We start from the raw sequence: 26063 nt of genomic DNA on the forward strand, positions 1-26063 counted from the left end.
CATAAAGCAGACAAATCTACATTTTGTTCATTAATATTATCTTTAAATTACTCAAGACTATTTGAGTAATACAAAATCTGCATGTGTATACATTACAGGTATGCCATCACCATACAGTATACGGGACACACAAAAAAACCTCTGGGTCCCCATTTCTTTAACATTTAGGGTGTGATGTGCAATAATAATAATCACAATAAGTGTGAGAAATAAAGATTAGAAAGCAATAATCATCAAGAATCAATACATGTTATGTATTAGTACAGATTCTATTATATATTACATATGTTTCAACAGGCTTCTGAACAAATTACTTCACCTTAAATATTATAACGCGTTAAGAGCTGCAGTTAAATGCGACATGAGGCGGGTTCAACCGATGACAACAATGTCATAATGACAAGTGCTGGGGGCAGGTGAAACTGGCTTGCACGCAGTTATCTGCACACAGGGTCACATCTGTCCGTGTGCGCACCCACCCCCTTGCACATACGCACGTAACAGTGTGCACATGCAAACAAACACGGCCGTAAGCAAGACCGCACACACGGTGACACTGACCCCGTTGGCTGCTGCCATCTGCACAATGACCTCGATAGCTGTTCGGTTGAAGAAGCGTCCGTCTCCCCCGACCACCATGGTTGAACCCTGGCGGTCTCGCAGGTCAATGGAGGAGAAGATACTCTGGATGAAGTTGTGCAGATAGTTCCTCCTGGACTGAAACACGTAGACCTTTTTCCTCAGGCCGTTAGTGCTGGGTCTCTGGTCTGGATAGGGGGCGGTAGGGACAGTCAGCACCTGCAGAGGACTGTTCTCCATTGTTTCAAAATGAGGATCCAAGCTAATGCTGCAGCGCAGAGAGCAGAGGGAACCTGCTATTGAAGGGGAAATCCCATGTCAGTTGACAGGGGAGCAGCATGGAAAGGCTGGAGCTTGACTCCTCCTATTATTTCACTGGAAGCACAGGGTTACAGTGGTGCTTCTGCAGCCCAAAATAACCTTTCAAACTAATGTGTGTGCAGAGGCAGGGTAGAGTAACTGAAGACGCTCCTTCACACATGTGCAGGGAGATCACTGTCAAGGCCCAGTCACAAAGAAGTGTGTGTGTCTGGGTGTGCCGGGGTGGAGGTGTTATGGGAGCATTTCATCCATCTGTGAAGGACTGCAGCTGTGCTCAGAGTAATGACATGCAAAAAGGAGGTCGACATCTCTCATCGAAGTTCTAGTTTACACTATTTTAGGGGAGGATATTTACCATTTCTAGACGCTGACTGAGACAGCAGTGAGGGGAGCAATTAGAGAGTAATTAGAAACGCATTCTTAAAATATACATGTGGTTTTACCAAAGTGTCACAACACAACAAACAGCATTTGTCACATCTAAGCATAATCAGAGTGGAACAACACTGTCCCCTAGAGTTTATTAAGTGCTCCTAACAACACAGTACAAAAAGAGTTTGGCATAAAAACATCACAGTGCAACATCCAGAAAGTTTTAGTATGTAGCAACGGCCTGAACGTGAATCCGTCATTCATTTACCAGACTTTGGCGTCAGCACAGAGTGTTTTTAGTTCAAGGATGAAAAGACACTGTCTGCCTGAGCAGCGGCAGAACAACAAACAGTGTGTGTCTCAAAATAACAAACATGTAAGAATTTCAGGAAAAGGATTAAGCAACAATATCAACACGTAAATCAGCGCTTGAATTTTATGTTACAACCGTCATATTTTTTTTTTTTTTAGTTAAGTTAAATAAAATACTGAGAACAACGAAAGTCAAGAGTATTAGTGACACCGGTGGTTCCCAACGTAGCTGACATTTGAAGAGTTCTTGGAAACAGTGTTTTTTTTTTTGCTACTTTGTGTATTTAAATATCTTAGAGCACAGTAAAGTCAACTCATCTACAGCATTTCACAAATAAAGAACCAATCATAGAAAACTCAGTAAGCTATGTAACGTACAGGAGTATGTTATCTACATACTCATGTCTTGGTATTGTCTTCCTGAAGCACTAGCTATACCTGATGACCTCTCCTATGGGTCCAGGCCCAAACGTTGGGAACCATTACACTGACAAGCCTAGTGGCCCAACATGTCTGTGAGGGTTCTTTGTCATCCAGGTCATGGTATATCCAAAACCAAAGCTGAAACAAAGGCAGCTGGACTTGTTGGGTTTCTTCAGGATGTTTCACCTCTCATCCAAGTAGCTTCTTCTTTTCTAATTGACTGGTGTGAGGCGTTGGCGTTTTATAAGGAACGTGTGTGGGTTAGGGTTACACTTGCCTAACTAGGGCCGATGCAGACCCTGCAACAGACGCTGTAGCCTTTGTTTCAGCTTAGTTTTTTTTTTGGAAATAGTGGCCCAACTTGAAGACGGCGCACATGGCTGCCTGTTTGTTAGGTTATGGATTTATCCTCTATGAATTGACCTTTCAGTGAGTGATGGTGGTATATTTTATGCCATAGCGTGAGGATCACACAATGAGCTCACTGTATTTGTACTTATTTTACGATATGTTGTAATATATTTGAAACTACAAGGAGTAACTCATTCTTAGGGCTTTCACCTATGTCCTACGTGATGGACTAAAATCTAGCGGGACTTGAAAAAAATCATCCTCTCTGCCCATGTCTTCTGAAACCACAGCTGCCCACATGAAGCACTTCCAAAGCTTTCATGAAGAGGCCACTTTTTAACGCTGGTTTGTACTGAGAGTATTTACTGCGGAACGCTGGTGCTGGATCAGAGGAAGACACCTGACTCAGAGGAAGCTGATGTGGGGGAGGCTTCAGTACGGACGGAGATCTGGGTGAATTTGAGGGAGTAAGCTGCCTTTCGGCCTGACTTCCTCTGGATCCCTCTTCTGCGCACTGTGCGCCCCTTTGGTCTCATGTGGAAGTACCTCCCGTTCAGGTTGGTGTCTCCACAGGCGTTGAACCACCATCCACCTAGAAGATGACAGAAATTACATGTTGTGCTGCTGACACTAGATGAAAAGCACTCATTAGTTCTGCTAATTTGCATCACGTGGGAACAAAACATGGATGCTACATCTGATGCACCTGCTTGCTGCTGGGCGCAGTTGGAGTCCTGGTTGTTGTCGTTGTCTCTGTCCTTGGTGGAAAACATCATGCCTGTGTGGTTGCTCATGGGGTCGGGCAGATTCCCAGACAGATGCGTGAGGTGAATGGTGTAATTGCTGTCTGGACCACTGAGGTGAAATCTGTATTCAATGAAGCGCTGGTCCTGCTTCCAATCTTCCAGCTGGATGTGAAGGACAGAGTTGCCCTGAGAGGATAGAGAGTGGATCTTCCTGAGACCCAGCCAAAACTCCCCTGGGTGTAAAAGAGAGAGAGAGAGACTTCACTCAGAGCTCAGAGCTGACAGGGTTCAACAAGCAATTCAGAGAAGTGATGCAGGGAAGGTATGAGGTGAATGCATTCTGTTTTCACAAAGACCCTATTTGGTTGCTGAAGATTCATTTTCCAACATTAGACATAAGTAACAGTTGTGCAGAGAATACCATCACTCACCTTGAAAATCTCCAAAACCATTTTCATACTTCTCCCAGGTTTGATCAAAGTTGACCGAACCCTCCCTCCTTCGCTGGATAACTGTTTCTCCAAAGCCTAAAGGCAAAAAAACACAGAAAAGTTACCATACCTCCATTCGCTGTGTCAAAGTCACATGAACTAGTTATAATTAATAGGGATATTGCTTGTCTTTTTCAAATATGTGAGTATATCATAACAATAAATGAATCGGCGTGTTGGTTTGAAAATTAAAATAACTTGAAGATGCTTCTTTGGGAAACTGTGATTAATGTTTTCAGTATATTTTAATATTTCTAGGCTAACCCATAACTGATTGATCAAGAAAACAACGGACCAATTAGCAATAATAAATGAAGAAGAATCATTAGTTGCCACACTATTTATCAAATATGGGATTTCATGGTTAGTGGAACAGTTGATGCCCTGAATTCAAATTGCCTGTGTCTTGTCTGAGGGATTCACGAGAAATGATGCAGCACGTAATCCAGCGTTACATCTGTAACTACCGCTCATTTGTCCAGCACGATAATGGAAACACAAGTTTTTACTGCCACAGTGTGATACAAGTATTACAACTCTAAGCCAGATATACAAGAAATATTTTGAAAAAATCTAAATAATAATAACTGAACCTTGATTTTTTTAAAAAAACAACAGCATACAAATAACCTGCAAACTTGCACAACCTTTACTCATGTCACAAAAGGCCATGAAGGGCTCCGATCCGTCGGGTCTGATAGCGTAGACTCTGCTTACTCTCTCCCCACGGTTGAACAGCTGGCTGCAGTCTGACGGCAGATCTGTTTTAGAAATGACAACACATGCCTGGTCAACGTAAAACTGTCCTGAATAATGTTTAGCTGCAAAGTAATAATCAGATGAACTAATGTACACTGTACTGACACGGTAGAAATACCAGGCAGATCTGAAACTTTCTGAATGTGAAGCAGAACATTTCAGGAAATTTGTTGGACACGTTCATAAACTATAAATATTGACACAATCTTTTTTTTTTATCCATCTTACTCATTGTTATGGCGCTGTTGGAGCCAGAGGTCAGATAGGGAGTGAGTGTTGGTGCTTCTGTGTTGGAGTTTTCTGGCATCTTCTCCACAGTCTCCTGGGCCAACATGTTGGCTGAAAGCTGTGGAACATTGTTAGGGAAACACCTTAGCTTGCAGACACAATCCACGCTCTTCTGATTTTATGTGTTGAGGAGGAATTCCACACAGCAATGAATTTGTAGGATGTTATTGAGCAAAAGTAGAAACTCTCCAACGTTTTTGGAGATTTCTTTTAAAGACAGTGTAAATTTTATGCTCTGGGCACCAAGAAAAATGATAATATTTTCAGCACTGAGCCACTGGCTAAGATTATTAAAAAATATGGACAGCTCCTTTATCAAGTCAGTACCCTGCACAAATTTAAAATCATACAGCTCTATGACTCCATTTAAGTTTCTTTCAACCGGCACAGATGGTGATCTTGACAGCTCATAACTCAAAAAGCAGGCAAAGTAATCTCAGGAATTTCTAAGAAAAAAAGAAAAAAACTTTTTGGGAGTTTTGCACAACAGTGAACCAAAGGCCCATTAGAATTTAACTTCAAATTTGCTCTAAGTAAGGGACTATGAAAATTATAGCGGTGAAATGAGGTGGTGAAAAACCCTGCCATCTGTTATGAACATTTGATATTCATGTTTCTTCATCAATCAAATCATTCAACAACTGAATGGAATAAACTATTATTTACCTTTTCCTCCAGACTCTTGATCTTCGTCTGTTGCTGATTGAGCTGGTGACTTTGTTCCCTCACAGAATTCAGCAGCTCTATGATGCTCTGCTCCTGGCTGTGGATCACCTCCTGAACAGGGAACAAAGTCTCTGCTAATATTGTACATAGTACTCAGGTGTCTGTATCAGTTAGTTAATAAATAGGGGTTGAAGGCTTTGGATTTTTTTAAGTCGACTAATATGTGGTGCAAGTCGAGCCGAAGTCGACTAGTCCATGACGTCACACGGAAAAACATGTAATGCTTTGCAACAGTGAAATCTATATTCTTGACCTGAATACATATTGTAGCGTTCCACACAAAAAAAAAGCCACGGGGCTTTTCTACATGTTTACTGAAGCCTGAACACATCCGACACTTTTGATGTGGTCTACAACCACAGCAACAATGTCATCTAATAGAACACAACAGAAGTAAACATAAACTCATGAGCTTATCAATAATGTATAACCTATATAAATCGGAACCGTCAATAATAGTTTTTACTATTTACTTCACAGCGTGTTGTAAGATAATAACGTAGCCGGGATAAAAAAATAATAATAATAAAAAAAAAGCTGTATATCTCGTTCATGTACTGCAGCTAAAGGTCTACTAACTTTAGACAATGCAATTTACCAGCAAATTGTTGATTTGCAGCCTCCTGGGCTCCTCACCTGTCTTCTCGGAGGAGTCAGTGTTTTTATTGTCACGTGATCGGCGACTAGTCGACTTCCTGCTTAAAGCGTCACGGTACAGCAGTAAAATCGACTAGTCCACTAGTTATACTAGAAAATACACACTGCTTTTTAGGGGCCGCATGACATTTACCACAACTTTTTTTTTTTTTTGTTATAATTTATTTTTGCTCACTAAAAAAAATGGAAAAAGAAAAAGATTTTAGTACTTAACGCTGCATATTCTAAATGATCTTTTTGAGCCCCCTTAACCACATCAAAGTTTCCTATCTAAGCATAGGTCACTCACCCTCAGACTACTGATCTCTGCTGCTTGCTCACTCGTCACCAGACCATGTGACAGGCTGCGCAGCTTCTCCTCCAGGCCTTCCACCTTGTTGTGGAGTTGACTCCTCTCCTGCAGGATGTTGTCCATCTTGGAGCTGATCGTCTTAGAGATCCCCTTGATCTCCTCGTTGTTGGCCTTCAGTACCACAGTGGTCTTCTTCAGCTCCTCCTCTTCCTCCTTTATCTCGCTGGCCATCACTGCCAGCTGATAGAAAGAGCGGTCGAAGATGTTGAGCTTCTGGAGGATGTCATTTATTTGTCCCTTGGTTTTTTGCACGAAATCCCGCAGGCTCTGACCCAGCTGGAGGAGGCCGTTGGCCAGGAGGCGCACGTCATCCAGAGCAGCAAAGCGGGACCGGGTTTCAGCCGGAGCGTCTTGCTGTGGGACTGGAGGCTCCTCTTTGCCACAGAGGGCAGGGCCACAGGCAGTAGCCAGGGCAAACACGAAGAGAATTATTGTCATTCTCATGTTGTTGTCGTGTTGCTTGTTGAAAATGCCAAAGTAACAACTGGCAGCCCTCGCCTCCCTCTGCAACTGGATGAAGAGCTTCTGAGTGAAGGCCCATGGCTTTATATTCTGTCTGGAATCAGATCAATGATTAACCCGTGTCGATGTGCAGGATGTAATTTCCTTCTGCTGAGTGGAGCATTGAGCACTGGTTAAACATTAACTTGATGAAAATTTGAATATTTAGTCAACAATCAAATTACAGCAGAATGCATCATCACATAATGACTGATCATTGAAAAATATATAATACAATTTTCTCATTAAATGTGCTCAGCCTGATGCAAAGAAGGCATACAGCAGCTTGAATTGGAGAAAAAGGGAAAATAACTTGTCATTGCAGCTATGTTAAGCCTCAAATTGATGCCTCAAATTGATGCCTATCCACCTACATCTACTCTCTCTAAGTAAATGTAAGTGGATGTTCACTGAGCCAGGACAGCGTGACACTGTGTCTTCAACTGACCTGTAGTTACCTGAGCTCTGGATAAGGCTGGTGTTCTGTTATTGTTGTTGTAGTGTTGGTTTAATTTTAAACAGGGAGATGTGACCCAGTTTGCTTATAGGATCGATAGAGAAAAAAATGACTTTAAAGCTCTTGGTTTTGCATTGTTATGGATGCACATTGTCATGCGACAAACAGTTGTTGCTGACAGTGTGCAGCATGTAAAAGTCAACAAAAAGTCTACGTCATTCAACATGTTGTTTTCAACAAGAAGGGGAATTGCCTTTTCCCCTGCGGTGACAGATTTTTTTATTCAATAGTGCTCGCTCAAGGGGGAAATTGTTGGGTTTTTGTCTTTTTCTTACACAACCTGTTAGACTGCTGAACTACTGATGTAATCTGGGATGGGAACCATGTACTTTATAACACGTTACTACATATATATATATATTTATTCTCTTTTACTTTTACTTTATTTTGCTTGTAGTCCACACTGATCTCTGGGAGAAACGGCATTTCATTCTGTCTGCATTACAACATGTGTCAAGATGAAAATAAAGCTTGACTTGATTTTGATTTGATTTTTATTACCTACAACAGAGATGACTTATGTTATTCATTCATTCATCTTCTGTAACCGCTTGTCCTGTGAAGGGTCGCGGGGGGGCTGGAGCCTATCCCATTTGTCATCGGGCGAGAGGCGGTGTACACCCTGGACAGGTTGCCAGTCTATCACAGGGCTTGATTTGCTAATATGTAAATAAAATTGTATCAAAGGGAATAGCCTGCACAGCGACCCGGGCCTCTGTAACACTACTCTTTTAACTCGTACACCGTCTCCGCCTCAACCGCCTGTCTGTTAAATGTTAACCTCCCATGTGGTGGTTGTACAGTGTGTACACAGCAAAGGTACAGTGTGTGGATGCAATTATGAAACATCCGAGAGGGCAAGAGGGCGCATGAGACAAACAAACAAGAGGATGTAAGCCAGCGTCCATCATTCTCATGTATGTTTAGGATTGAACATGGAATGCTGAGCTCTTGAATGCATGTTTACACCACTTGTGATTGGACATAATGCTTCAACAGCACCTCAAACCCCTCGATAATATATTCATGAATTATGTTTATCAGCCAGTCGAGTGGCGTGCCTTTAGGAACGCCAGTCAGACAGTTAATCTATCACTTCCAGACTGAAATGAATATTCCCCAAATGACTTGATGGATTACGATGAAATTTAATGTTTCACAGCAGAAGATAAATCCCGCTGACATTGTTAATCCCCCAATGTTTCCTCTAGCACCGCCAATATCTGCTAAATTTGTTTCCTTTCCATTGTCTTCAGCTGTTGCTTTCTACCCACCAAATACTAATTAGCAAACATTAGCATGCTAAAGCACAAAATTAAGATGTGCTAACATCCATCTGCCAGCAACACTTTGTGTGAGGGAGACTTAGCCTTACAGACTAACAGAGCTTGTCACACAGCCATAGACATTTAATCTGGTTTCATTTCTGCATGGCTGTCAGAGCCATCCAGCTTCTCCCGCTCAGTGAGAAGGTCACTGTCATGCAGGTGGTCAGCGGCCTGTTTTCATAGATAGATCTCATTAAGAGTCAACAAGAGAGTTATGCGTCTGTCAGAGCATATTTGCACAGAGGTGACCAGCGAACTGGACTGAATACCCTAAAGCCCAACTGTTCATCTCACCATCTCTAAATATAGAGCAAACCCCCTGTCTGTACTGCTAGTCAGAGTCTGCTCTAGGTTTTATCTCTGGCTGGTCCTAAAAAATGCTTTAAATTATTTCATGCTATTATACACTGTTTACCTATGTGTTCAAAGCCCCAAAAGCCAGATCTTTATGCATGGATATAAACGAATTCCAGCTGCTTTTATTGCACTTGTGCAGCTTTCAGTTTAAATACCCGTAGCTGTCAAAGATCTGAGGCCTTCTGGACGACTGATTGGTTTCACTTCATTGTTCAGCGCTACCTGACTGCACTGTTTAGATTGGCCAGCGCAACCTCGGGACAACTTGCATCTCCCCTGACCACAAGCCACACTTACATAACGGACATAACCCGAGGAAAGATGCCAGATATGAAAGACCTATGGGTGAACTAAACTACATTCCAACTGCTTTGTGTTATTTCAGTTGCTCTTATAAAATATGAAATCATTAATAGATGTTGGTATTGTCTGATTAGAATAACTGGCAGGACTGTAAGATGATCAGGATAATTTCATCAGTATAAATGTTTAGTGAACAATTTACAGCCTCCAAGATCATCACATGATTCTTCCTACAAGGAGGACATTCCTCTTGGCTATACTTTCCACGAGGAGGCAGCAATAACAGTCAAATGGGGGGAAAATGAATACCCTGCAGCCAGCAGGCCTCATGCCTTATGCATTTCCCTTTGTGGTCCCAAAACATCTATTTGCGCAAGTTAATGATTAACAGCTCATTTTTCAACTAATATTTGAAGTAAATTACAAAGCGAGTGTATGCCCCACAGATATGATGCAACTCTAAATCTTTCTCTGAAACTGCCTCTGAGTAAATTTTTGCCTGCTGGCCAAGTTTCGTGCAGTATGTGGTCAGCCCGTCAGCAGTCATTTGGTCCAATAAAGACTTTTTTCCCCTTTCGCTCCCTCTAGTCAAACCACAATCCCTCTCGGAGTCGGTTGTCTGCTTGGGTAATGGAAAAGGAGTGTTTCCTGCTAATTCTTGCTAATTCCTTTTCCATGCATGGCGGGGCACGAGGCAGTGGTTGCCGCTCCTTCAGCCGCATCATGAGTGTCGCCCAGTTTGTTTTGCTCTCAGCTTTATTTAGGTTCAAGTTTATAGTGTGGGCTATATATGATGAGGATCACAGTTCTCTTGACCTGAGGAGATGAACTAGCCAGTTGCACCAACTAGAAAGATGAAGAGAAAAACGAGAGATGAACTGTAAACATAAAGTATAAAGTAAACAAACTCAAAAGGAAAGGAAGATCAATAGAGACTCTACTGCCATGCATGCGGTTCTGTGATGTCTAATTTAGAGGCAGTGGTGCTTTGAGCTAAATGAGCTAAAAATTGTCATAGTGACAAGGAAAAGTTAGGGACTTCACCACAAATCATCCAGAAGGAAAATATCAGAAAAATCTGAAAAATTAACATTAACATCCAACAACATGGACGTGCAGTTCTCTGAATGGTCGCGTGTTAAAATGCTCAACTTTACATGTGAAATAAACAAGTTCACAGCCTGGTGTAGCTAATTTCTCCATTCATGACATCTGTATGGAATCTTTTAACTTATATCAGTGTCATGCCTTCCGCTTCATCCTCCAGATCTGGAGTAGAGTGAGAGAGTCTGATATGAGACCCTGCTATTGGCTGATCATTTTGAATAAACCACAACTTCAAATACTGGCCTTCTACTCCACCATGACACCTGCTGGTAGACACGTTCAGGCCTTCTACTAACCATAAACCTGTAGACTAATTTTGCTCTATGCTTTTGACGGCTGATCTCTTTTCGCTGTCTCCTCCTCCTACTAGGAACCTCTGGATGTTCTTTAGTCCTGATAATCGGGGCTTAAAGTTATTCATAATTAAAGAGAAGTCTGCTTTGAGCTACAGGTTGGTGCGTTCTCAGGGTGCTAGCTTTATCCGCCTGCCTCAGGACTAGTCAGACTTCGCCGATTTGCCCAGTTTTGAATTTGGAGAGGGATGAAGGCAGGCACTTGCAAGATGGTGATGGCCAGAGACGTCCACACTGAGCTTCAGAACAGCTCTTTAGGTGAAAAATCATAACATATATTTGTTGAGATATTTTATTTACCCGCCTCATGGTGCCAGGAGAGATAATGTCACTTGTAACAATCAATCCTGTGGCTACCATGAATATCTGTGATAAATCTTGTGTCAATTTATCAAATAAATGTAGTGATATTTCAGTGGATAATCTATAAACCATGATCTACTGGTAGCACAACATACACTGATCTGCCACAACATTAAAACCATTGACAGCTGAAGTGAATAACATTGACCATCTTGTGACAATTCATGGTTCTGCCGGGAAACTTTTAGACCTGGCATTCATGTGGATGTTACTTAGACATGTAGCACACACCTAGACCAGACCAGGCACCCCCACCCCATAGCAATGACACTCCTTGACAGCAGCCATCCCCAACAGAATTCAGCCTGACACAGGCACACAAACAAAAACAGTTTAGGAACAACTCAAAAAACATGAAAAACAGCACAAGGTGTTGACCTGGCCTCCAAATTCTCTAGATCCCAAGCTAATCAAGTACTGTGGGATGCAAGCATGATCCACAGAGGCCCCTCCCGTCAACCCACAGGACCCAAAGGCCCCCACTACAACATTCTGTTGCTGATGATTTCAGAACTGTTTTGGAGGCACAAGGGAGACCTACACAATATTAGGAAGGTGGTCATAATGTTATGCCTGATCGGTGTATGAAGTCAGAGGAGCAGCCAAAGTCATCAGAAGTCAATCTCGGGGCACCACGATTCAGTGTACCAAATTCTACATTCTGGTTGAGACATTTCAGAAAAACAAGGTGGAAAAGAAGATTTATCCAGTAGGTACAACTCATTATGTTAATCTAGCTCTTAATTTGGGAATATTTTTCTGGATAGTTGAAAACTTTGCCTTACTGGAAGAACCAAATAAGGCTGTATTTTCACCAGGGACATAAAGATATAAAGTTTCATGGCAATACATCTTAACCGTTTTTTCACTGACCAAAGTGGTCAACAGATTGATTTCCAGTTTTTCGCATCAAAGACGGTTGTAAAGGAGAGGCAACAGTTGTTACTACGGTCCACTGCACTTATAAAGAGCAGGGGAAAGGTTTTCCTGGCATGGTGGGGGTGCCCCAGTGGAGGATGCTGGTAACAGGCTGAAAGAGTATCCATAAAGAACGAGAGGTATGCACTGAGAGAATTAACCCCCATGGACGGCACAGAGCCCTCTGCTCTAGCCCCTATTTACTTGATCATAGAGGACACAGACCACATAACACTGGGTAGAGTTTCACATTCTAGAAGAGGGCAGTTTGTGAAGCTACATGGTCACTGATGTTATCTGAGATGATTAAAGATGGGAAAACAGTAAGGTGACTCTGATACTTTCTCTTATTTCTTACCAGACGCCCCATACTTTGACATGTTGTCACCGGGGTCCTGGAACAGCTGCTGTCCTTCCCAGCCGGCCACACATCTAAACCACTACTGGGCGCTGTCGGAAGGAGTGGGTGTGTTTCTGCGTGTCTAGCCTCCCACTTGTCAGCCTCGTTGGGAAGGAGGCACCGTAGGAAGGCATGTCCACAGGCTCCTCCTCCCTCATTGCTCTTTTTTACACACAAGCAAAACCAGCTTCTGTTATGGCATGGGCTGCACGTTGGCATTCACCAAACAGCCGTGGCATGCCACTCTCCCTGACAGCGCCTCCCTGCCTCTTCAGGAGACTGACCTAGCTGAGAGCAGACTGAAGAGGACTGTGGCAAACCCACTCTCAAATCAGCAAGACGAAGTGGGGGGAAACTGCTGAACATGTCACAAGGTAAGCTTGATATAATATTCTTCTCATACCTCCTCAGGCAATGGAAGATTGTTGGACTGGATGGTTAATCAAAGCAGCGGTGCTGACCTTGAACATCTTCGATCAGTGACTGGCTGATCTAAATTCAGGGTCAGAAAAGCTTTTGACTGTAAAGTGATTTAACAAATTGCGTGGAGTGGACTTCTGGGCTTAGCCTGAATACTAATCAGACATTCAGGACAACTACTTTTAAAGATTAAATGTTAAATTATACACTACTATACAACTACATACTAACATTTTATGGCATATATATATTTAAACAAGTTTTAGTGAAGTGAATTTGAACTGACACAAACACACGTGTGCTTGTAAACACACATGTAAGCAACAAAAATTCTTTTAGCTTTACCGTGTTCACATACCATAGCTTTCTTCCTTGCGTGAAGCCCCTGGCAGCTGTTTTATCCTGTGAGCTTTGGCTCCACATACCATGCAATGAGGCTTTGGATGCCACATTGACTCTGTTGCCGTTGGAATGGTACCAGGGCAACTCCAGCGGTCCAAAAGTCCCGAGACAAAAAAACATACAAGCTTGAAAAAGGATCACAGAACCTGGGGGATTTCTAGGAAATCTTTATGGAGACAGTGAGTGAAAAATGCGAGACAGATAGAGCGAAGGGGGGGGGGGGGGGGGGGGGGAGAAAAGGGAGCCCGAGTCCAAAGAGTTGGCTGTGGTTCTTAAATCAACTCCTAACAGAAGACGAGGTTTTGAGTTATGCGCTGGAAAAACCACAGACTGTACAGCCAAAAAGTAGAAGAGTGGAAGGATTTTTCCGGGAACAGAACATAAACACAACATGCAGACATACGGTATAGATCCTGAACGGGCTGAGGGGCCGTGAGAAAGAAAGAGAGACGCATAGTAAAGTGGAGATATCTTGAATCTCACTGTAAAGGTAGTGTAGGTAAAGGATTCAATCAATTTGTATCAAATGTTAGAACTCTGGCATCTACCAAATAGTGTTTTTTTAAAAAGTGCGTCTTTCCAAATGCAGAACACATGGGCGGCAATACCTCTGGAAACCCATGTGAAGCCATAAAAACCCAAACATAAAACACTGTGTGGACTGATTCCACAGGTTTTTATAAAGTGTGCACTGCAGCACCTCCTGAGACAGTCTTTATTATGTCCTTCATATTGGTTCACTTTGTTAGCAAGTATTTCCATTCTGATGGTAAATCCTCAAGGAATATCCTCTGGGCACCACAGATGCAATATTTTCAACCAGTGAATACAAAACCTGATGCTGCCATTCCTGGAGCCATGCCACCATCGTGGTTGAAGATGAACAATGCAACATGTCTTTCCTCGTGCCAACTATGACTAAACCAAATCTTCATTGTTACAATCTCGAAAAAAATAAAATGAGACCTTTGTCCTCCTCCTGAGACCTTGAGTTTCGACCCTGTGTCCTGAGTGCAGATTTAATTTGTGGCTCTGGTGAAGAATGCTGTGGATAGGCATGTTGTGATTATGAGGTCTGCGCTGATGCAGGGAGAGCCTTAAGGTCTGTGTGAGAAGAGACACATTTACCCAGAGGAGGATAGCAGCTGTTGTGGGAGCAGAAAGATGAACGGAACTCAAATAAATGAAACTGGCTGTGCACAAAAGCCGACATTTCCCTTTGACTAAAATACAACAAGAGCTTCAGCCGGATACAAGGGAAACCTCAAGGAAAGCCAACTCTGATGCTAGACTTTGGAGTTCAGTGTGTGCAGAGACAGCAGTATCGTAGCCTGCGCTGCTGCTTGGCTGGGGCCTGTTCGGGGTAAGGCGAACGTTTCATTTCTTGGGTTTCCTGTGAGGTGGGCCTGCTGCTCTGAGCACGGACAATTAAAACTTGTGCCACGGAAATGTGGAGGGAATTAGGCAGCGACTCCTGGGAATTGCCTAACCCTAACTCTGCTATATTGTTTCCTCTGTGGTAACCTGGTCAGAAGGAAAAGTACGGGTCTATATTTATGCGAAAGAAATGGAGGGCTTGTGGGTGACAGGAAGCATTCGGAATCTCACTTTGTTTGTCAGAAGGCCGGAAATAAATTCTCTCCAAATTAACATTTCTGTTTCTGGAGGTTTGATTAGCTGTGGTGCTATTTGGCATTTCACGAAACACTGTTGACATTCCTAACATTGAGATTTTGGTAAATATTCACTTTAGAGTTAGCTGAAAAGGTAACACTCCTATATGTCTCAGTTAAATACGAAGCCTTGGTTTAGCTTAGCATAAAGAATGGAAGTAAAGGGATAAAGCTAGCCTAATCTGTGCTAGCGGTTAAACTGTTTCCAGTCTTGTCTCTGGTCTCAACATTAACTGACATCTGACTCCCTCTATGTGGAAATTCCCAAATGTTGATTAATATTTGAATACACAAACTTCAAATGAATACAGTTTTATTTTATTTTTTTTGAAGTTGAACCAGCTGCCGACTCTGAGCTGCACGACTGAGCCAACAGAGACTGACTGAGATGTCTGCAGCAACAGGTGCACTGTAGTCCACAGCTGATTGACAGAGCCCTTTTCCCGAAACAAATGCCTCTCTAGCTCTATGGAAATGATTCCTCTTTGCTTCCTGGTCTGCCTGTCTACCAGGAGCGCGCTAAGCGATCTTCGAATGGCTCGCAAAAGTGAAGACATACCCAGGTCTACTTGCTCGACGTGCACTTTAGGTCTACGCCCACGTGTATTGGCTAAAATTAGACTTGTCAGGTCGAGTGCTGAAAGATTCCTCTCAACGTCATAAAACTCCACTGACAGAACAGCATTCATACTGTATCAGTTTCAATGAATAACACGCTGATCAGATTTCTGTGAGGGTTACAGAACTAAACATACAATGAAAAGGCATATCGACCATATCTCACCGTGAAAACCACATTTAACTGTGAAATGTTAACACATGACTGGACTTTCTTATCAGTACAAACAGCGTATGTATGCTAACTATGGCTATGTATCAAACCTTTGTACTTTTGGTACTTTATTGCCAACCATCCAAGTGAACTGGCAGGGATTCCCTTGCTGCGTGTTGGTTTTCTATTTTACCCTTCAGTTGTTTAATAAATGCATTTCTCCGTGTGAATCAAAGCAAAGTCTTTCCATGTGTCCTAAGGCCAGAACTGTTCATCCAGCACTCTATGTTTTCTGACTTAAATAAAAATTCAGTGGTTTCTACATTTTTGAGCTTAGATTTCACTGAACATTAGAGAGCTTACATTTAATAAAATGCACTGTAGGCCTTGTCGAAAGCAGTTTTCGTTGAATTAAGGTATGAAAATACCGCTTTCGTCATAGTAATAAAATGTATCATTGCCTCTAGTACTGAAGTCTTTATCATTCATGAAAGAGTACACACTTGTTGAAATTTCCTAATATTATTTGATCATTTTGAGTAGCAAACTCCAGGAGGTACTGCAGGGGGGTGTGGTGACATTTTAGGTTGATTCAGTGTTTTCATGTTGTAGCGAATGGATAAATGGAGGCAGAAGATGTTATTCTTTCTTTTCAGAAATGCACACATTCAGCGACACACAGGAGCTCTCACAAGCTGGGCACCGTTTTATAAGTAAAACCGTTCTATAAGCCGTTTACTTCACCCACAAATCCTTGTGCAATCATTTCTGAAAGATATTCCTGCAGCTCCTATCCACAAACAACTACTACTGGGGCCAGTATATTATTACTATGTAAAGTGTATGGACATTGCCATGAGCCACAATGGATCGTGTTGTAACTTGCCCAAAAGAAATCCAAAAAAAACAAGGTATGTTTAAAATAAAAAGCATATGAACCTGTTTACTACTTGAATAGCTTAGTACTGAATGCACAATAACAAGGTATGTTCATACATGGCACTAGGCTAGTTTCATATAAAACACAATTGCACACAAATCAGTTTGGGGGCCCTCGGACTGAAAAATGTTGAAGACCCTTGCTCTAGACTATCATGCATGTAAGCCCTGTAAGTATGCATACATGCCCAAAGTGATCATGTCTCTATATTGATGTTTTAGCTTGCCAAAATGTGCACCCCCTTATCTGTAATCTGCTGTTTATTGCTGGCCATCAGAAGACAGAGAATGGTGGAGGTCATAATTCCCAACAGGGCCATTTGGTGGTGTTTGTCTGTTTACTGCATAGCTGACATTGTTTGGGGCTGTGGCTTGGTGGCTGTGGTGCCTCGAGAGGACAGCAAGCTGCCGCGGAGGCTGGTGGTCAGGACAGAGGAGGGGAAACATGGGCGGAGGGAAGAGGTGAGAACTGAAAGTGGAGGGCGGTGTGAGATGGAGCAGAAGCAATGACACCATAAAGAAGGGAGAATTAGCATTGAAGAGCAGTTCAACCGTATGCTGCAGAAATAATAAACAGTGGATTATTTGAAGAGAAGCGTAACAGAGGAAAAGGAAGGCAGAGAAAGTACGGTAAAGTAAACCAAGGATCTGAAAGAAGGCTGCAGACCTTGTAGGAGGCACATGGAGAGCAAGAGGGGAGGAAAGTTATGAGTCAGAACAATGGTTGTCTGTATTTATGCCTGTAGGAGTATATTTTGCTCCGCTGGCCATAGCTTCTGGGCTAAACAGTCTCAGGCTATTTTCAGCTCTCATCCTGGATGGCAGGGCTGTAATCAAGTGAAGATCAGGGCTTCCACTGGTGAATAATAGCTTCATGGTGCTTGGAAGAAATGAAGCAGTGAGAGTGTAAGAAAAACAGAAATCTTTGGGAAAAGGAGAGAGAGAAAGCGTTGTATTTCTGTGCCTTTCGCTACATGTGGGTGAGTGAACAAGAGGGAAATTGTGAATGGAGTACAAAACAAGTGTTATTGCTTTTCCATCTGGTCATAAAATTAAGTCTCAAAAGTGCCCCAACTAAACCTCGAGAGAAGGTTAGTACCAAAACTCATTTTTCCGCACCTCGACAACAAGGGTACGTTCATTATATCGTACAACACAGTAATCACTTCTGCCACTTGTAAAAATGTGCTGCTTGTGTTGCTGGCCTCATTCAGTTGCCTTTTTTTTGTTTTGTTTGCTTTGTCAGATACCAGAGGTCCAACCAGATAACAACGAGCTAAGGAACTGAAGAAAAGAAATAATGGAAAGACAAAACGGTAGAGGATGTTTTCAACAAGTCAAACTTTTACTAAATCCGACATTTATTTACAGTGAAATAATATTATTGTTTCAATGTTTACAGGGAATCTTTCACCCCATAAAACAGCTGAGAATGGAATTAAAGGGAAGCCCCCATACTCAGTGGAAACCCCTTACGGTTTCCGACTTGACCTGGACTTCTTGAAATACGTAGACGACATTGAGAAAGGGAACACCATCAAAAGAGTTCCTATTCAGCGCAGAAGCAAGGGACCCCGTGCAAGTACTCTACCCAGGAACCTCAATCCATCTGGGAGTGGCTATCGCCCGAGCCCCTGGGGATCTACTGGAACTCTTGGCCCCAGGTCTCGTGTGTCAGATGCCCATCATCATGGCTACTCATCTTGGGCATATAATCACAGGCGGCCCCTCTCTCCCACAGGGCTACAGTCTCTGGCGGAGATGGAGGCCAGAATCAAGGAGTTTGATGAGCAACCTCTTGGGGAACACATCCGACCTCATCTCCTCCGTGCCTCCAGTCTGCCTCTCACAGTGTTACTAAGACAGGGGTCAGAGTCCACGGATGACGCCGGGAGCCTGCGGAGCTCAAGGGATCACCTCGGAGGAAGAAACACCTCATGTGAGGACGTCTTCTACTCTCCAGACAGCCCTCGCCCACAGGACTGCTCAGGGCTGTTGAGGCGCCTGACCGAGGCCCTTGAACGTGTTGGGGAGCTGGAGAATGAGATGAGGGTCATTCCAGAGCTCAAGGCGCAGATCTGCATCCTCCAAGAGGAAAGAGAAAGGCTCCGTCTGGGCTTGAGTCAGCATATCCATCACTCCTCTATGAACGGAACCACAGACTCTTATTTCAGCAAAGTGGACATCAAAAGGCCTCGGCATGAAAGTCACGTCAGGTTTCCCAGTGTAACATTTCAGAGTGTAGGTCAAGATGAATCGAACCCTTCACATGAGTGGAGGACCAGCACAGATCTGGATGAGCTGCTGACTGTGACCTCCCTGCAGGCCAAAGTAGCTGTGCTGGAGCAGAAGCTCCATGAGACTGGCCTGGAGCTCCAGAGGGCGTCAGGGCTGCTGAGAGAACAGCAGGACGAGAGCAGAAGGAAAGATGAGAAGATAGAGCAGCTTATCAGAAATCCTGCTGTGTGGGTCCGTGCAGAGAGGGTGGTTGTCGATCAGGATGGAGATGAGACTGTGGTGAGACCCACTGAACAAGATCATAATAAAGCATCCTCCTTCATGAGCACAGGAACTGTTGCCACAAATGGCCAAAGACAGGACTCTGTCTTCACTTCAAAATCTACAGAGAGGAGTCCAGTAATGGCCGTGGAACCTGCTGATACAGACACGGTGGCGGTCGTCCACCACGTAAAGAAGATTAAGAGCCTCCTGGAGCAGCAGTGGGAATGTTTGTGTGCAGAGACTGAATCAGCTGAAGTGGGTAAACCTCTAAAGCACCCAGATCCCAAAGTCAACTCCCTGCAGCAGGAGATGATGAGACTTGTTGGCATCCTCGCATCCTGCTACAAACAGCACGGACACAGTGATGGAGGGAAGGTTCAACATGGAGGTATTGTATTTCACTGTTGTGTAGAACTGTTGTGTACTATGGTAATGAAATAACTAATTCTAGCTATTGGGCAGCACTGCAACAGACACAAATAATAAAACAAGTTCAATTTCCCTAAACAGACATATTTATATGAATAAGCAAATTTTACGGGAAAGGGAGAAGATTTTTATATCAGAAGCATTTTGTTTTTGTTTGTAGTCCGAGTGGTACTGAACAATCAGGCAGGCTTTAGTTGCATGCAAGTAAACAGGCCTTTAGTCAAGCTAACACCTTGAGGTGGTCAGACAAATACCTTAAATAACGCCACTGGAATAGTTTTAAACTGTCTGTTGTAGCTGTCCTCTCTCAACTCCATATTCTTTCTTGCAAGTTGAGACGGTAATCAATGTCCGCCGCTCAGCACTGGCAGTCTTAGCCCAGACATCTATTATATTTTATGAGGATATTTGCTGGCTGCACTGGAAGCTGACAAAATATGCATATAAGAAGTAGAAAATAATAACCTGCAGGGAAGTACCAACATGTCATTCACTTTTCTATTGATTTCAAAGTTGAGTAGCTGATTAGTTATATTTGTTCAGAGCTCAAAATCAACTTGTCAGTTTCCCATCATGCTCGTTTCAACGTGCTTTGGGTTGCAGATGTGGATAGCTAAGATGAACATGCAAAACCTCCTGAGGGCAAGCATTAAACATTATTGCATACATATTACAGGTCATATTTCTAATCTTCTAATCTAAAGTCCAATTTCGATTTCACTGTTGGAAGACTGAATTGAAATCTAACCATTTCCACAGATTCAGTGCTAACAGCTAATAACAACAAAAGTTTTGTGTTGGCGCCAAATCAGTTCTGAAAATTACCAATAGATAGACAGACAGACCAACCAGGGGGATTTAATGTTGTTGTTCATCTGATATTTCATCACCTCCTTTGTGTTTGTCCTCCATGCAGCCTCTGAATCCATCCCGGAGACAGATGGATGCGCCCGGACGTCAAAAAGCCTTCATTCTGAGGGTGTTAATGAAGGGTTAGTAAATAACTCTCGCTGACTTCAGCAACCTTAAAAGTTATGATTACTGGTTACGTAACTGGAGGTTCTGCAAGCTACTGTCGCACGGTCCTGACCGAGAAAAACATGGTGATTTAAGACTGAAAGACAAATACCACTCCCTCTAATGCTGTCAAGTCAGAGGAGAGAAGTGGTGACTCCTACTCCGTCGTAGCAGAACAGAGTCACAGTTTCACCCTTTAAACAACAGCCAGAAGAAAAAAGAAACATGTATTTTCTGGCTGAGGTTCACGTTTTATTTGTTGTGATTGGTTCTTGAATTCCCAGATTCCGTTTGTAGTATCCTTGATCATATAACATCAGTAATGCGTTTAAACTCTCTTCCAAAGGCATTTGTCTTGTTGCTAAACGAGCCGGCTTAGACACTCTGGAGACAAAGTTTCACTAGCTATCAAGTTCATTTGTAATGCAGTGAATCTAATCAAAGAGAATCAGAGAGTTTTTCAGGCAGTTCTCATTTTTTGGTAGCTCACTGACCTCTTCCTCAGCTGAGAACATTTACCAACACAAAGCTGGGTAGCTGATACTTTCAATTTACTGTCGTTTCTCTAAAGATGGAAAATGGCTGCAAGCGGAAGTCTGGTTGGCCAGGACAGCGTTAACCGGAGCGTTTATGGTTCGGAGCGCAACACTGGCTCTAGGGAGACGGCAGCTGCCCGGGTGGGTGCGAACCCAGAGAAAAGAGGGATGGAGGAGAAGAAGCAAACGGGCCCAGACACTCAGATGACATCGGTGGGAGCAGGATCAGAACAGACAGATGGAAGCGTAGCGTCTGTGGAAGCTGACGTTCCGGAGAAAAGTGCCAAGTCGAAAGCGTGGCCCCCAGGAGAACAGATGGAGGGGAACTCTGGCTCAGACTCAACCACCAGGGGCAGGTGAGAGAGCCACAACAACCACCTTATCAGTGTCTGTTTGCAAAATGTAATTGCACTAGTCAGGGGATAGCTTCTGTTTTTTAATCTGATCTCAGGACAATATATTCCCAGGGCTCAAAGGAGATGCTCTTCCCATTATTTTCTACTTTTCCTATTCATACATATACACACATGCTTTTTTCTTCCAGGGAGACAGTCAGTGCAGATTTTATCACTGCTTGTCACTTCCTCAAAGATCACATGGACAACATGGATAACCCCAATGATGACATGGTAAGCTGTCTTAGTTCTTTCAGTCAAGTCTAAAGAAACAAAAACAGATATATTTCATGCTGAATTTGCTCACTTTCAGTTTACTAAATTTGATTTATCTTAAAGCTGAACTCTAGCAATAACAGCAAATCCATATAAGAGTTAATGCAATCAGCAGTAAACCTCAGATCTATGAGACATTTTAGCACCTATCAGTCAGTGAAAAGGTTTAAATAAACGGACCAATTGCAACCTGTACCAGCACCAAACTGCACACAGACAAAGTAATAACTTTAATATGGAAAATACGGCAGGGAGCTTCACAGAGAGTGAATACTGGACATAATATGACTGCTCTGTTGTGCAGAGGAAGGCCCTAGTCGTATTGTTTCAGCACTGGTTCAGTGCAGCAGCAGAAGAGGCGTCCGTGGCCAGCAAGGTGGCTGCATGCCTCAAAGAAGTGAAGAAGGCGACACCCTCTCTGCTGGCCTTCCTGGTCAACCTGGCAGACGACAACGGGAACACAGTGCTGCATTACAGCGTATCCCACTGCAACTACAGCATCGTCAGCCTGCTGCTGGACACAGGTAACAGTATCGTGTCGCAAGAGATATTCCACAGCAGGTATATGTGGTTAGTAAGTACCAGAAACACTGACATCCTGTCTTCATCATAGGTGTGAGCGACGTGAACGTTCAGAACAACTCCGGCTACACACCGGTCATGCTGGCCTCTCTGACAACCCCTGATGGACCCGGTGGGATGGAGGTTGTCCGCAAATTAATGGAGCTGGGCAACATTAACATTCGCTCCAGCCAGGTAAAACAGCCACTGTGCATAAATATAATAGGAGGGTAAATGAGATGACAGTGAGAATGAACAGTTCCCACGAAACGCCAGGTTTGATCCTGAAAAATAGTCAATTCGTTATTTTCATTCATTTTCCTTAAGCACTTATCCTCTAGAGGGTCGCAGGGGTGCTGGAGCTTATCCCAGCTGGCACTAGGCGAGAGGCGGGGTACACCCTGGACAGGTCGTCAGTCTATCACAGGGCTAACACAGACAGACAGACAACCATTTATACTTACACCTACGGCCAATTTAGAATCACAGTTGAGAACCTTGTTGCTTTTAGAGCAACAGTGCTAACCACTGCACCACTGCACTGTCCATCATTACTTTTATGCATGAAAATAAATGAAAACAGTTCTATAATCCCTTCTGTGCTGAGCTGGGTGGAAAACACCAGAGAGAGTCTGGGTGTAATATTTCACCTTCTTAACACTACATATCCATTTAGCAGGCCGAGGGGGCATATGAGAAACATTAATAGAAATGTAGGATCCAGCATCACTATCACGAGGTTTTTGGTGTCAACTAAAAGTCAGACTGTCTTATCCTCTGCTGCTTGAATTTAGATTTTCATTTATTAATTTGTCTCATCAGTGTAACTGTTGGGAAAGTGCGATGCTAAATTGGTGCGGCGTCCCTTTAAACATCGCATCCCAAAAGAGGCTGGAGACAGACTTATTTTTACCAGCTCTCTGTCACTTTTTCATCGTCTCTCTCCCCCTCTACGCGCAGACGGGCCAAACAGCTCTGCACTTGGCAGTGAGACACGGCCGAGTTGTGATGGTTCGCCTGCTGCTGAGCTGCGGGGCGGACGCCAACATCCAGGACATGCAGGGAACCACGGCCCTGATGTTCGCATCTGAGAGGGGCCACACACACATCGCGAGGCTGCTGCTGGAGAGAAGCCAGTGTGACCTCATGCTGACTGACAAGGTAACACTGCAGCAAACAACTCCTGTGGAACATCTGATGTAAACCTCAAAGCAGGTAAACCTGATAGAGATGGAGTGGAGAGGAAATCTTCAAATCATATTAATTTCCACTGGCGACATGGATAAACACTTAATTTCACATCACAGTGAAATGAATACAGAGAACATACAGGCAGCGTATCCAGTAAATGGCATTCTGGGAGTTCATATGACTCAGCCTCTATTGGTTTTGTGAACTCCTGTTATATTTCTTAAAAATATGACACATCGACATTTGTATTCACAAAACTGACCACAAAAGGCAGCTTAGATGCATGAAAGCTTATATTCTGACTCACACTGCGTGGACGTGGGTGGACCAGTTCAGTCTGGATAGAAGCTTCCCCAGGATTAATCAAGTATACAGTAAATCAAATCTCCCTGTGCTGAGATGAGCTAATCTGCTAACAGTAGCTTATCTGCCAGTCTGGAGAAAGTGGAGGCAGGGCAGAGAGCAGAGGAGCGGAGGCAAATGCATCCCCTACTTTTGACGGCGTGCCTTTTAAAGTGGTGTTTAATCATACAAAAATACCATCAGCCACAGGCATTCTACCTTGACTGTAAACCGTATCTCACCTTGACATAAATCCAGATTAATTAGACTAATTAATCTCTGATGAAATTAATTCTTAACCCATTTGCCTTGCAATGGGAAAATGCACCTCTGCTCGTAATAAAATTCCACAAATATGCCAGCAACAATCCAAGGCTTTAAGAAGACACAGTGGTGTTTTGAGCTACATGCTAACATTATCAAAAATGGTTGAATGATTGCAACACACTGATGTGAAGCAATGATGATGTTTACTGTGCTCACCACTTCAGCTTGGCAACTATAAATTAGTGGTGGCCCCAAAGTCAGTGGGATTCACCATTGGCGGATCTCGAGTTCATCCGAACAAAACAATCCACCCAAAAGTTGTTGAGATGTTTCCGTCTGAATGATTGACAGATACAGTAGGCGTTGTCATCCTGATTTCTTGTTTTGTTTTCTCTCCTGTCTCCCAGCGAGGTCAAACCGCACTGTCTGTCGCCATGCAGGGTTCCCACACGGACACAGTGGCCTTGCTAAAGGCCCACGCTAAAGCTCGAGCTCTGTAGACCCGGGCATCGAGAAGATCTGCAGACCTCCTCACGCATGGCCTTTTCTGTCTACGACACTTTCAAACGCAGGCTGAACCGTTTCTTTCACGACGTTCTGAATTCTGGACTTCTGCATGAGCATTAGCTTTAGATGTGGATGGGTTGCCGTAATAATATTAAGACTCTCCATTATCAGTGAGTGAGGTAAAGCTTAGATGAGCGTTGGATGGTCTCATTGTCGATGGTGCACTATAGAGTGAATCTGTTTTCTATTGTTTCTATTGTTGATGTTCATAGTTATCTCTGAACTTTGCACATCCGAGTCGCAGCTTAACTCTACAAACTATGCAACTGAAAAAAAATATTTATTATGATCTGTTTATTGTATTGATCGCATTGCTGTTCAAAGTATCTAAAGGTTTGTGCTAAAAAAAAAAAATCTATTTGTTTTTAAGGGAAATTTACAGTTTACAGTATTTTTGCTGCAACAAGCGCCTTTTAAATAAAATGCTTGCAAAAGACTTGTCCCAAGCTGCATGCCAATCAAATGAATGAAAATAATGGTGCCAATAAACCAGCTTGTTTGACTCTCTAATAATTTACTGATGTTTTTAATGAACACGCTCTTGCAGCTTTGAAAACTCATTCATCTGCTTTGTTGCTGTAGTGACGAACCTGACCAGCAGGTGGCACAGCTCTTCCACTGCACCATCTGTAAAGCCAGACAAACAAAATAAACAACTACAGACACAAATCGGGAATTCTAAAAAGAGCATATCCAAGGGATTAGATCTAATCCCTTTTAAGTGTGACTGACAATTATAAACATGACGCACACCGATCTGTACTAATTCCACTGTGAAAGAGGGCACGATGAAATTCACCTGCACTCCAGCTGTATGGCAGCTGGGATGACCCAGTCAGTCGTGAAAGCAGATTTGTTTGACTGGCCTTTGTTCCTCTAACCCCAGGGGAAAGAGTGAGGGGCAGAGGTTTAGGTTTGCTGCGAAGACTTGAGACGATGTTTGTGAGATAAGACAAAAAGGATTGAGTGCAAAGACGGGAAAGATGCTGGATTTCTGTCTGACAGAGCAAAGAATTCTCTTTTCCCTTGAGGATTCTTTTCAGCCGAGCTGAAGTGCATCTTTCTGTAATGACCCTGAGCAAATATATATATCCTCTGAGAGAAAGATGGATGGACAGGGATGGAAAAGGTGTCGTTTCTGTTAGTCAAGTGTTGCATATAAAGAATATGTGAGAATATATGTTTTGAATAGATGATGCTCTACAGCATAAGCATACGCCTGCATGTGCATTTTCCACAGATATATCGGC

General features: G+C 43.1%; 3 protein-coding genes across 8 annotated transcripts in view; 1 reads left to right on the forward strand and 2 right to left on the reverse strand.

Moving 5' to 3' along the window:
• Positions 1-1543, reverse strand: part of LOC311489030 (phosphoglucomutase-1-like) — a 6924-nt gene extending 5381 nt beyond the window's left edge. Inside the window, exon 1 of the mRNA XM_084545925.1 lies at positions 562-1543. Within this exon, the coding sequence (XP_084402051.1) occupies positions 562-819 (258 nt within the window). The 5' untranslated portion in view covers positions 820-1543. The remainder of the gene's footprint in view (positions 1-561) is intronic.
• An 80-nt stretch (positions 1544-1623) lies between these two features.
• Positions 1624-6821, reverse strand: LOC311489054 (angiopoietin-related protein 3-like; the record flags this gene model as incomplete). Its single annotated transcript, XM_084545954.1, has 7 exons — positions 1624-2950; positions 3065-3337; positions 3536-3631; positions 4243-4356; positions 4583-4700; positions 5309-5419; positions 6315-6821. 7 exons carry the CDS (start codon positions 6819-6821, stop codon positions 2745-2747), a joined length of 1425 nt encoding a protein of 474 aa, XP_084402080.1. The 3' UTR covers positions 1624-2744.
• A 5860-nt stretch (positions 6822-12681) lies between these two features.
• Positions 12682-25418, forward strand: LOC311489246 (KN motif and ankyrin repeat domain-containing protein 4-like). Of its 6 annotated transcripts, XM_084546236.1 has the most exons (11): positions 12682-12898; positions 15353-15423; positions 17977-18046; positions 18133-19620; positions 20578-20653; positions 21250-21570; positions 21759-21843; positions 22190-22409; positions 22499-22641; positions 23407-23607; positions 24654-25418. In XM_084546236.1, the coding sequence occupies exons 3-11, from the start codon at positions 18031-18033 to the stop codon at positions 24744-24746; spliced, it is 2643 nt and encodes an 880-aa protein (XP_084402362.1). In that variant the 5' UTR covers positions 12682-12898; positions 15353-15423; positions 17977-18030; the 3' UTR covers positions 24747-25418. The 6 variants fall into 6 exon arrangements, with proteins under 6 accessions (XP_084402362.1, XP_084402358.1, XP_084402360.1 ...); XM_084546232.1 differs by lacking the exon at positions 15353-15423; XM_084546234.1 differs by lacking the exons at positions 12682-12898; positions 15353-15423 and adding an exon at positions 14222-14709.
• The last annotated feature ends 645 nt before the right edge of the window (positions 25419-26063 follow it).

The sequence above is a fragment of the Chelon labrosus genome (assembly GCF_963514085.1).
Source record: "Chelon labrosus genome assembly, chromosome: 6".
In the NCBI taxonomy this organism is placed as follows: domain Eukaryota; kingdom Metazoa; phylum Chordata; class Actinopteri; order Mugiliformes; family Mugilidae; genus Chelon; species Chelon labrosus.

Coding starts and splice junctions, on each gene's coding strand:
- LOC311489246 (XM_084546236.1), top strand. Junction 19,621..20,577: donor AGGGAAGGTTCAACATGGAG/GTATTGTATTTC, acceptor TCCTCCATGCAG/CCTCTGAATCCATCCCGGAG. Junction 22,642..23,406: donor TTAACATTCGCTCCAGCCAG/GTAAAACAGCCA, acceptor CTCTACGCGCAG/ACGGGCCAAACAGCTCTGCA.